The 12,552-nt window shown below is 40.2% G+C and overlaps 1 protein-coding gene across 1 annotated transcript in view; it reads left to right on the forward strand.

Moving 5' to 3' along the window:
* MARCHF5 (membrane associated ring-CH-type finger 5) overlaps positions 1-9,021 on the forward strand; it is a 61,739-nt gene extending 52,718 nt beyond the window's left edge. Inside the window, exons 4-6 of the mRNA XM_030571300.1 lie at positions 1,665-1,848; positions 2,325-2,491; positions 6,623-9,021. Coding sequence (XP_030427160.1) covers positions 1,665-1,848; positions 2,325-2,491; positions 6,623-6,739 — 468 coding nt within the window. The 3' untranslated portion in view covers positions 6,740-9,021. The remainder of the gene's footprint in view (positions 1-1,664; positions 1,849-2,324; positions 2,492-6,622) is intronic.
* The last annotated feature ends 3,531 nt before the right edge of the window (positions 9,022-12,552 follow it).

Below are 12,552 nucleotides of genomic sequence, written 5' to 3' on the forward strand. Positions count from 1 at the left end.
CTGAGTAGAGATTTGAGCTTTTTGAATGTATAGACCATTTCAAGTCTCTTTCCTGTTTAAACAAGATGAGAGCACTTAGTCTGACAGTTGGCTAGGCTGGTCTTGACCCCACCAGTTAAAATGCAGGACATTAAATACAAGTCAACTGTCCCTATTTAAAAGTGACATTTTGCTAAAAACTTTACCATGAGGCTTAAGTGTGACCTTAATTGTAGTTTTGACAGTGCAACAATAAAATCTGATTTTTTGCAGTAAGAAATTATCTTAAATAATTTGGTAATAAAATTATGAAGTCCAGCTAAAGATAAATCTTTATTTTAGATTAGTATGTAGCATATAGAATTAAAGTATAATTGCTGTTTTTGTTGCATGATATGAGATGTCGACCTTAATTTTTAAAAAAAGCTCATTTGCATGAGAACCTGCATGTGCAACTGGTATTGTCATAGTGGGAAAACAGATTTTTTTTTTCTAATGATGCACAGAGAAGACTACACGTTGCTAGTGTGCCCTTTCTCATGCTCTACTTCTAACCATTCAGAAAATTCAGCTATTGATTTGTATTCTTGAATCATAGCTGCTGAGCAATTTTTAATCCCAGAATTAAAATTAATCCTTCCAAAGTTGTGTGGCGTTCTAGGGATTTTAGAAAACATGCTATTTTCCTATAAGTTAGCTTTAAAATATCTGAGACTTTACATTATTTATATGTAAACATAACTAGGAGTAAGTACATAGGGAAGCACATCTGCCCCTTTCTGGGTAAGAAGAACTTAATTATGTAATGACTCACTAATGCAGGAGTAGGCAACCTATGGCACACGTGCTAAAGGCGGCACGTGAGCTGATTTTCAGCGGCACTCATGCTGCCAGGGTCCTGGCCCCTGGTCCAGTGGCATTTTAATTTAATTTTAAATGAAACTTCTTAAACATTTTTAAAACCTTATTTACTTTACATTCAATAATAGTTTAGTTATATATTATAGACTTGTAGAAAGAGACCTTCTAAAAATATTAAAATGTATTACTGGCATGCAAAACCTTAAATTAGAGTGAATAAATGAAGACTCGGCACAGCACTTCTGAAAGGTTGCCGACTCCTGCGCTAATGCAAGATGAGTCACGCAAGAACTGGAACTGGTAACTCACCAACAGCAAACTTGATAATTAGTGAAGGGCACCACATAAGAGATTTAAGCTTCACGTAAAATTTAATAGGATTATTTGAAAGTTCAGGTGCCTGGACAGTTTGATACAAACCAGTAAAAGAGGGGTCGGCAACTTTTCAGAAGTGGTGTGCTGAGTCTTCATTTATTCACTCTAATTTAAGGTTTCGTGTGCCGGTAATACATGTTAACATTTTTAGAAGGTCTCTTTCTATAAGTCTGTAATATATAACTAAAGTATTGTTGTTGTATGTAAAGTAAATAAGGTTTTTAAAATATTTAAGAAGCTTCATTTAAAACTAAAATGCAGAGCCCCCCTGGACTGGTGCCTAGTACCCAGGCAGTGTGAGTGCCACTGAAAATCAGCTCGTGTGCCACCTTTGGCGCACATGCCATAGGTTGCCTATCCCTGCACTAAAATCTTTCAAAACTAGACACTTAAAGTATGTTCACTACACAGTAGCCATCTGACACTAAAACTTTTTGAACATTTCACAGGTTGTAGGTCATAAAGAAGGTCTTGATGTCATGGAGAGAGCTGATCCTTTATTTCTTTTGATTGGACTTCCCACCATCCCAGTCATGCTGATACTGGGCAAGATGATTCGTTGGGAAGACTATGTGCTCAGACTGTGGCGCAAATATTCTAACAAATTGCAAATTCTGAATAGTATATTTCCAGGTAATGCAATTAAATCTAAATGAAATATGAAGTCTGTGCTCTGCCCATGCAAGGTGGGGTGTGGAGGGCAGTTTCCCTATCTTTAAATGAGATAATAATGCTCCCTTCTCTCTGACCTTTTGTCTAGTTTATTTTGATTGATTATCTGATCTTAAAGGCAGGGACTGTCTCTTACTGTGTGATTATACAGTGCCTAGCCCAATAGGGCCCCAAACTCTGTGGAGGCCTCTATGCTCTATTGTAGTGCAAATATTAAAATAAAAGAACTATACATGAAATTTTAGTGTGAGAAGCTATAAGTTGATGCCTAAAAATAATTCCTTCATTAAATAGAATACTTACTGGAGAGAGGGATGCTTTATAATAAAATTGTTAGATTGTAGAAAACTAATTACATTTGAAAGGCTAGATTCATAATGAAAACAAAGTTTTAAGTCTTCTTCAGTTTGTTAGCTGGCAATATGATTTTTCTCTAGGAATTGGATGTCCTGTTCCTCGTATTCCAGCTGAGGCCAACCCTCTAGCAGATCACGTCTCTGCTACTCGTATTCTGTGTGGAGCTCTTGTCTTTCCAACCATTGCCACCATAGTTGGCAAACTGATGTTCAGCAGCGTTAATTCTAATTTACAAAGGACAATCCTGGTAAGATGATTTAAGAAGATTGTTTTTCAGAAATGGCAATAATAATGGTATAAGGAGTTGTAGTAAATATTCTGTGTGAGCAGAAGGTAAAAGGAACATACATGGAAATAGAATTTAGAATGGTATTTGACTGATGTGCTTTTTCATAGGAGAGTATTTTCAAGATACCTTGTCTGGACTTCTCAAACTGTTGGTCGGGACCCAAAAGTGGGTCGAGACCCCGTTTTATGGGTTCGCCAGAGCTGATGTTAGACTTGCTAGGGCTGAAGCTGAAGCCGGAGCTCCACTGCCCAGGGCTGAAGCCAAAACCCAGGGATTTCAGCCCTGGGTGGCGGGGCTCAGGTTACAGGGCTCCCACCTGGGGTTGGAGCCCTTGGGCTTCAGCTTTGGTCCCCCCCCCACGGAACAGTGGGGCTTTGGCTTAAAGCCCTCCTGCCCTGGGTGGTGGGCTCAGGTTTTGTGTCGCCCCTCACCCCCACCTGGGGCATCGGGGCTCAGGCTTCGGGTCCCTCCCTTCTGGCATCATGTTGACAGAAGGGGATCGCGGTGTGATGAAGTTTGAGAACCCCTGGTCTATACAGTGGGCAGGAATCACCAATGTAATTTAATTTTAAAATGGTAAATTAATCTCGACCCAGAATCCTAGACAGGACTTAAACAGACAAACCAAAAAACCTACAAGTCAAAGATCTAAACAAAGTAACCAGAGGGCGATATGGGAGATGATAGGGAGTGGACCCACCAGTGATTTCCAGGGGAAAAGCACTGGTGAAGGACCCAGTGTGTAGGGTCTGTTCACAGGAATGTGTGTCTTTCTATTTGTTTTCTGAATAATAAGTCTATAAATTGTCCAGACACCAAAGCAGTAAGAGTCCAAGAGAGAAAAAAATCTCTTCCCCACCTAAAGCCTGCTGACTGCTGCTAGAGGAGGGAGACCAGGGAAGCTGAGGGATCCTCCCTCATGAATAACTCAGGTGCCTACTGCTTCTGCTCATGACCTCCCCAAAAGCAGCTGTGAATGAGACTGATATGCTTATCTGTTTCACTGGTTCCTCTGCCACACCAGCAACTTCCTTTCTCACTACCAACAGTAAAGTCACTTCAAAGCCTTGTCAATTTTTGTGCTGCTACTTTGGTTTGGGAAAGCTATGACCAACAGCAGCAGAGCCACTAGAACAGACTAAGACTTTATCTACACAGGGGGTTTAGCTTGCACTGAGTTGACATGCACAATTTGTTATACTGTATCTGTGCCATACTAATAATGTGCACATGGCTGTGCCCTCTTTCAGTTTCTATCATTGTGCACCCGTGGCAGTTAATTGCTGTGTAGCGAGTGCGTGGCATACTGTGGTCCTGTGTTTTTGCTGCTGAACAGTGTCCATTCTGGGATTTGTCTCACTGCACATTGTGGGATGCATAGCAGAAATCAGGTGGAAGCCAGTAAAATTCTGGGGCTTGAGGTCAGAATAAAAAACAATCCCATGATTCCACACTCTCCATCTTGTGCTTTGTCTCTTTGTGGGTGGGCTAGTGCCATTTTCAAATTGCTGTTGGCCATCATGGACCTAGCAATGGTCTGTGCCACAATGCTGACAACCACAAATACACAGAGGTTGCTTAGGCTTTATTTTGAGTTCTTGAAGCCAGGTGGACTTCACCAGCCACACCACTGAGCAGATGATGGGACAACAGTAGCTTCAGCAACGGTAGAGGAAGAGGAGAGGACACTGAACAACTGCTACTACATGAGCTGTCTCTGGAGCAGCTTCGCACAGTGCAGCACCATTGCTGGGCTGGGGAAACAGCATCAATCAGTGGGAAAGGATTGTTCTGCAGATCTGGGATGACCAGGAGTGGTGAGAGAATTTCAGGATAGTGAAGACAATCTCCAGAGCTGCAGCAACACTGTACCAACATATAGTGCCTTGTACCCATGGAGAAGCCGGTCGCCATTGCCATCTGTAAGCTGGTCACCTCTAAAGGTTGTTTGTCCATAGCCAACCCAATTTGGTGTAGAGAGTGACTGTTGGGGCTATTGTCATGTAGGTATTTGATGCCATGCGTAAGGTACTGTTGCACCAGGTTATAAACATTGGTAATACTCAGGAGATTAATGGCTTTTCACACATGAGGTTCCCAACTATATTGGGGCAGTTCACAGAATCCATGTGCCTATCATTTGCTCCCTGCACCAGGCCTTAGCGTTTATAAACTGAAAGGGTATTGCTCCATGGTGCACCAAGGGCTGGTTGACTACCATGTCAGGTTTACAGTAATAAATGCAGGATGGTCTGGAAATTTCCACGATGCTGGGATCTTTCAGAACTCAGCTATGCTTACCGTAAGGAATAAGAGATGTGTGCCCCCACTATGGACATTATCCTGGGAGATCGGGCATATCTGCTTCCCTGGTCAATGAAGGCACACTGGCCTCTAGGATAGAAGGAAAGAACTGTTTAACTATCCCCTCAAGTTACAGAATGACAGTGGAGCATGCATCTGAAAGGAAAATGGTGCTGTTTATGGGCTAGGTTGGAAGATGCAAGAAAAACCTTGCCCAAGAAGATGGCTGCATATTGTATTTTGCACAGTATTTCTGAGAGTAAGGGAGAAAGCCTTAATGGCTGGTGGGAGGTGAGGTGCAGAGACTTGCTCAACTTTCTGAACAAGGTATACTCTAGAATATGGAAACAGCAAGGGTTGCCTACTGCTCTTACTTTGAGTCTCATGCCTGACAACGTGCACCTGTACATCTAGCAGTTATCCTGGGCAGGAGTGAGCACAATGGACACTGAGAATTGCAGCCTCTTTGATGGGTGGTAGAAGTGGCATGTTGTGGAACTCCTTATTGTATCTTGTGTGTGCACCTTTATACTTAAGACATGCAAAATTTTTGGTTTTTTCTGTGTACTATGCATTGTGGATGCTCTATGAATGAATTTTTAATGGGTAGTATTATTAAACAACTTGTTACATAGCAACCATAAATAAAACTTTAATTAAAAACAACAATGAAACAGATCTTTAAAGCAGTGGTCTCCAAACTTTGGAGGGTCATGGACCCCCCCCCCCCTTACTCTTGTCCCACTGCTCTCCCCCCAGAGCTGGGGCTGGGAGCAAGGCTACAGCTGGGTAGGAGAGGGGAAATGTGGACAGGGTAAGAGGGCCGAGGCTGGAGCTGGAGCTGGGTCTGGGGCCCAGAGTGGGGCCTGGGATGGAGCAGGAGTTGCAGCTGGGCTGCAGTGGAGGCAACAGCTGGGCCCGAGGCTGGATGCAGCTCTGCTCCCTGCCCTCACCCTTGGCCCTGGCCCCGTGCCAGTTTTTAAAGGTGTGTGTGTGTGTGTGGGGGGGGGATATCCAGTCAATTTGACCCTAGAGCAGTGGAGAGCACTCAGATAAAGAGACATCTCCATAAGAGACACCTGCAAAGGAGTGCGGGATTGTCAAAGCAGTGCACGGCCCTAACTCAATTCACATTGAACTCAGTATGGTTTGAAAGAGGACTCCAAGGTTTGCATTAAATGCAAAGTTAGTGCGCTCTAATGAATTGCGTCTTATGTATGCATGCCTTTTCACACCAGACTAACTCGAGTTCGTGTGGACTAGACCTAGAGAAGACCACTTGGGATCTGTTCATGTGTTTGAAGGGTTTTCACAACCATGAGGACTAAAGACATATATTTAATGAAAACTTAACTTAAAGTTTTACAGAAATTGATGGGTTTTGATCCTTTCTGTATTTGCCAGAGGAAGTTCCCTAATTACCTCTAGCAAGTGAATATTTCAAGTTCTGATTAGCTTTTAGTGGGGCTATTAATTAGTGTGTGTTAATATATTCTGGGAAAATGTCTCATTTTTGTTATTTAATGTGATGGGTTTTCATTTTTTGTCAAAACTCATAAGGGAATAAAAGCTTCCAAAATGATTTGTAAACCCAGTATGTAATCCTTTTATGTAACATGAACATCTGTAGTACTCTATTGTGACAGAAAATTTGCCTCAAATATTCATTTGTAATTGCCCTAATTGCCCTAACTTCAAAAGAAATACTTCTTGATAAGAAAACAGAGAGAAGATGTGATACTGAACTTCTTCTGTAAGTCTTAAAAATGTCTCTCTTTATTTCAGGGTGGAATTGCATTTGTTGCTATAAAAGGAGCTTTTAAAGTTTACTTCAAACAACAGCAATATTTACGTCAAGCTCACCGCAAAATTTTAAATTACCCTGAGCAAGAAGGAGCATAAGGCTGTGATCTCCAGCTGTCATACAATCTCATCTACCAGATTCTCTTGTTGTATAGATTCCATCGTTATTGCACAATAGTGGAGAATTGTGATAAGTTGCTGCTCCTATTTTTTCTTCAAATATAATAAAGCACTTTCTTGTGACAGGGTAAATCTACTCAGTAATTACTGAACCTAAGAATGATTTGTTTTCATTTTTGTGTATTTCCTTTATAACAGGCAGGCATCTGAATCCTACCACGTATGCTGAATTTAAAAAAGGGGAAAATGAAATTGTGCGGTTACTCATCAATGCACAGACTGTATCCAAATCCCATTTTTGTACGTTTAATAAAGTATCTGCACAATATTTGCATACATAGACCATCCAATTAATCACTAAGGATACCATGGAGGGATTTTTTTTAAAGAAATTTCATTTGAGTAGCTTATTGCCAAGGAGAATTTTTTCTCTGATTTTATCCAATAAGAATTCCTTTGTTCGCAGCTGACGCTCTGAAATAGATATAAAACAGGAGGCCTAAAATGTATACAAAACATTGGATAGATAGACAAGCAGAAGACTGATCCTTTTCTAAAGGGTCCATATAAGCCAACTTTGACCACCTAGAGTATGAGCTAGTACATGACTTCCAGCTAATTTTGCTACTGTCTAATTATATTGTCTGCAGTGTCTCATATTGATATGTCATGACTCCTTTGCTGTCTTGTAACTATTATTATTCCATCCACCTCTAGAGAAATTACTTGGGAAAGTGAATTTCAATCACTTATTTTTGTAATTAGAACAGCTGTTTAGTAATACGAGATTGTATTTTGAGAGTTCCTTTGTGATTATGGAATTAACTACTCAAATAGTAGCAGAGGCTAGAGAGCATTGGACAATGAGCAGGTAACTTGATTCTTGTCTGTCAGTGTGCAGACTAAAAATTAAGCTTTATCCAATAAATTATGATAATTTAATAATGAAAACAGTAAAAGCCTATTGTAAAAATGCAGATTTTAGTGATATGTCAAAAGGGGAGACACTAGCACTTAAATCAGTAATTTTACTTGTTCATAAATCCACATTTTTCAATGGAAATTAGCAATTACTATACCAATGTTAGACAATTCTGAGTCCTGTTTGACAAACAATGTGGCCATTTGATATTAATGCAAGACTTAGCCTGGATTTACAGTAATTGCCGTTCCCAGTGCATAACAATTGAATAGTTTTTTTTAAAGTTCTCATTCTTAAAGTTGTTTCCTATTTTTTTTTTTTTATTCTTGATAATATGTCAAATGCATGAAGAAGGGTAAGCATTCCCCATAGTGAAGTATTGGTAAGTAAATGTTGCTTTTTACCACAAATGAAGCAACTATAGAGTGGACTTCATGTCTGATTGCAATAATGTATGTTAGTGACACTTAAAAATATGGTACCTTTTTATGTTACCTTAAATATTGAGAATGTAATATTTTAGAAATGTATAAAAAGTATATACAATGGCCAACTAGTATTCAGAAACTATAGTTGTTGAAAATTATACATGCAAGCTGATGATTTGAGAATCTTGCTAAAATCTCATAAGTCTGCTGATTTTGTTGGTCTCAAAGATTGGTCTGACTTTTTTATATATTTATGTACACAGCAGCAGCCTCTGACTTTCTGTAATATAAGTTTTCGAACAATAATGCATATTTCTTGCAGAATTCCTCTGCAAGGAGAAGGCTTTTCAGTGGTCTTCACTGTATAGATTTCCAAACACTTTATAATTGTTTGTTTGTTTTTTTTAAAGTCTCATGCAGAATTTAATAGTGCAAATTATTTGTTTTAACATTTTGTTCTGTAGGAAAGCTAACTGTCTTCTTTGAAAACTGAACCTGTTGTACATCAGATGATTATATAAGGAGTATAAAATGATTTAAACTTAATGGGAGAGCTATTACTTTTGTTGCTGTACTGTAAAATCTTGTTTTTAGTATTAATTATAACCACATGGATTAGGTTGAATAAATATTTTTACATTCTTTAGGTGTATTTTGTCCATTGAACAAATAGTGCCAAAGCCTATGACAGAAGTAGGTTTTAAAATTGATAACTATTGAATCAAAAAGTAGTATACCATTTTTTTTTTAAATCAACATCTCATGGTTAACCTTTTGATTTTTTTATAAGAAGTTCTGTTTTCTAGGGGGGTGGAGACCTAACGCTCCATTTAGTTTGTGATTGAACTTTAAGCATTACTCTCTCTCATTAATCGGTTATCAATAAATGATGAAGAGTGCATCATCTGAAATCTGCCTATTTTTTATTAAATCAAAGCCATTACTATGATTTGAAGGACTTAGTCTAACACTGATTTGGGATTGGGCAGGACTGGATGGCTCTGGATTGGTAGTTCAGTACAAAATATACCTGGAAAATACACAGGAGGATAGTGTGTGAAGATCTGAAACCAGTACAAGCTAGTGATCCATATGCATCCCACTACTTTCAGAGCAAGGAGAACTGGCCTACACTATTCCATTACATAATCTGTATCTTGGTTTGTCTTTGCCCTCCATAACAAACATTTAGGTGCTGCTTTTTTCTGGAGACTGGTTCAGTGATTTGCAAGCAGAATGTGTGTCTGTCTTCTACATCTTAAGCCTGATCGTTATTGAGAGTGGGACCTTTCTGTCCTCTTCATTCCTATTTTTGGTTTGAAGAGGTTTGTGCCAACACTCTTGCTGTGCTAACTTGCTTTTCTGAGTTTGTGTTAGGGAGTCTGCCTATCTCAGTATATCCTTGTAGCTTGGAGTCATATCTCAAAAGGCAGCTAAAGGTCAGTCCTACATCTTTGTTGCCCCTGCCCATCTTTTCACCTTTTGAGTTCTGATTATCACAGCACTTTCCAGCCATGTACCCAGCAGGGAAACAATGGTTATGTCTGCACTGCAATTTGGAGGTGTGATGCTGGTGCAGTTAGACAGACTCATGCTTGCTCAGCTCGAGCTAGTGGGTTAAAAATAGCAGTGTGGATGTTGTGGCACTGGCAGCAGCTTGGGCTAGACACCTGAGCTTGGACCCGGGTGGCCAGCCTGAGCCAATGCCAGATGTGCAGTGTTCACACTGCTATTTTCAGTGTGTTAGCGCAAGCTGAACTAGCATGAGTTTATCTACCCAAACTGGACATCACACCTCTCAACTTCAGTGTAGACATAACCTAAATTCAGGAAATTAAGTTAAGCACATATTGACATTTAAGTTAAGCATAAGTGCTGTGTAGGGATGCTTTTTTGAATTGAGGCCCTGGTAGGCAAGGACAACAGCAGAAAGTTGGAGGATCCCTTTCCCCTCTATAAATTGTTTCATACTGACCGTAACTCTTGGGAAAGCTTTCTGAAGCTGAAGATTCTTGCGCTTTGGTTTAATTAGAAAATATTACTATTAGGGCATTTTATCCTCAGAGCTGAAAATGCACCTTGAGCATTGGTTCTCTGCTTGCATAGCTATTAAATTGATGTAGATAACAAGGAAGGGGCATATAATTATCAACTTTGTCATTAGCCAGACCATGACCTAGCTAATATACCTTTTTGGTCCCTGTATTGGATATCTTTCAGATATGACAAACAATGAGCGCTTATTTTCTTCTAGCAGGTCACTAAGGGTGGAAATTCAGAGAGCCAGGCAGGTTCCAGAGCTGCCCTTTTGGCTGCTTTCAGTTACACTGAACTTATAGCCTGTTTTGTGGGAGCTCCCATCCTGGATTGTAGTCGTCTTAGGATACATTTCTGAATGATGACTCCTTGTCTCTTTAGCTTAGTGGACACACTAAGATGGGCAACTTATGCAAAAAGGATTGACTGAAGCCAAAGAGTTGCTGCAGTTCCTACTATCAGAGGTTCTTTGGATGAGCTATAATGCTAAAGCTTCCACCTGTCATTTGCAGGTCACTATATACATTTATACCTATATGATGATCTTTTGGTTCTAAAGGTCATAGCAAAGAGCAGAAGGCATTTGATTTCTACACTCTTCTAGATGATTGAGACTTCCTAATCACTTAGAGGTGGATCCCCCCTCCCATCCCGCCCCCCCAAAAAAGAGTGTGCCAGAAAATAACACAGGAGAAAGTTGAAGGTATGTAACTACTTGTGGAAAACAAGCAGCTAGTCTCTGCCTGATGTGTAGAACACATAGCTCTGTTTTTTTTACTGAATTTTCAATAGAACTGAAACACATTATTTTGTAATGCTATCTTCAATAAAAGTTAATTTTCTCTTACTACAAGACATTTTGAATATTGGTATAAACAGCTATAAATATAAATAGAATGACTAATAGAGAGAATATTGAAAAACTATACATAGGAAACCACTAACATGAATTGCTTTTGCTTACATATTTCTGCAGAGGATGTTCATTTTAGTATTTTGTAAAAGCTGGTGTAGTGCACCCCTTGTGTGGTCAGATGTGGCAGCACAGGTGAGCCCAGCCTTGATTTCCCCTCTGCCCGGATAAAAACAATCTAAGCAGGCCTTTTGATATTAAAGAGTACTCATTCCAGAGGGTTTTGTTTATTAACCGAAAAGGCCAAAACAAACAAAACCAGTATCAAAGAGTCCTAGCGGGCATCACATGATGCTGGCTTTTTCTACCTCATTTCCAACTGATAAAGACAGCTAAAAATTACACATTTCCCCCAATATTACTTCTACAAGAACAGGGGAGGTGAGTCAGTTGGACTATTTCTATTAGAAATATGGTCCAGCCCCTGAGAAAGTTTGAGAATCTATAGCCTATCAATGTCTATTGGTCAGTTTAAGGTGGTTTGTATGGTCTGAACATTTCATTGCTTCTGCCCCCATTCAGTACCTTTAGCTGAAAGGAATTATTTTTGCTCATGCCGTACCAACTAAAAGAACAGTAGAAAAATTCAATTTTAGAAGCACAAAGAAATAACAGAAATTGCTTGAGAATGCCCCAGCACAGCAGCACCTGTTATATGTTTCCTGTAGGCATGTCATTTAAAGCTGGCAGACTAAGCCAGGGAAAACAATATGCCTCTCCATGTAGTGGGCCTCCACACAAAGCATTTATGCTTATTTTTTTTTAAAATCAAACCCCATTACTGGTCTTACAGTTTCCCAGTGCCTCACAGTGACACTTACAGACGGTGGAATCCATACAAAAACCAGACAGTATATTTTCTCTTTTTTAGATACCATTCCATCGCAGCACTGTTCTGATCTTTGACTCCACCTAAGAGGCGTGCACAGGGGAACAAAGAAGCAGGGGGGTGCAAAGGCAGCTTTAGACTTAAGGCCATCTGTGCACTGCCCTAGGACCTTACTGTAAGTTAGAGAGACAGGCTGCTATTTGTCAGTGTCCCCCCAACACACAGTATTACAGTAGCCAAGATTCGCTAGCATGTAGTGAGGCCCTACTCATGCTCCCCATTCTAGAAACGGGGAAGTGGACTGGTGTGGGAGCTAGTACTCCACTTCCATCCCACTGGAAAAAACTCCCCTGGCCAACCATGCCAGCTTTAGAGTCACTTTGCACTGGGATCACATCCCCTGCACAACTGAAAAGAAGCATCAATGTGTCTTTTAACAAAAATGAAATGAAATACAGTGAAACCCTGCTATAATGTGACATTTGGGGTGCAAAAACTTCCATCATGCTAAATGAGGGATTGCGGTATAACAGGCAAACGAATCAGTTTGTCAGTAGTCCCCAAAGCGATGCATTGATGTGCACTGCCTAGTGCCCAGCAGGGGAGGGGAGCCGCAGCCCCCCTCCTACCAGGGGCAGAGAACTCTGGGGCTCTGGGCGCCGG

The sequence above is a fragment of the Gopherus evgoodei genome, chromosome 7 (genome assembly GCF_007399415.2).
Source record: "Gopherus evgoodei ecotype Sinaloan lineage chromosome 7, rGopEvg1_v1.p, whole genome shotgun sequence".
NCBI classification, from domain to species: domain Eukaryota; kingdom Metazoa; phylum Chordata; order Testudines; family Testudinidae; genus Gopherus; species Gopherus evgoodei.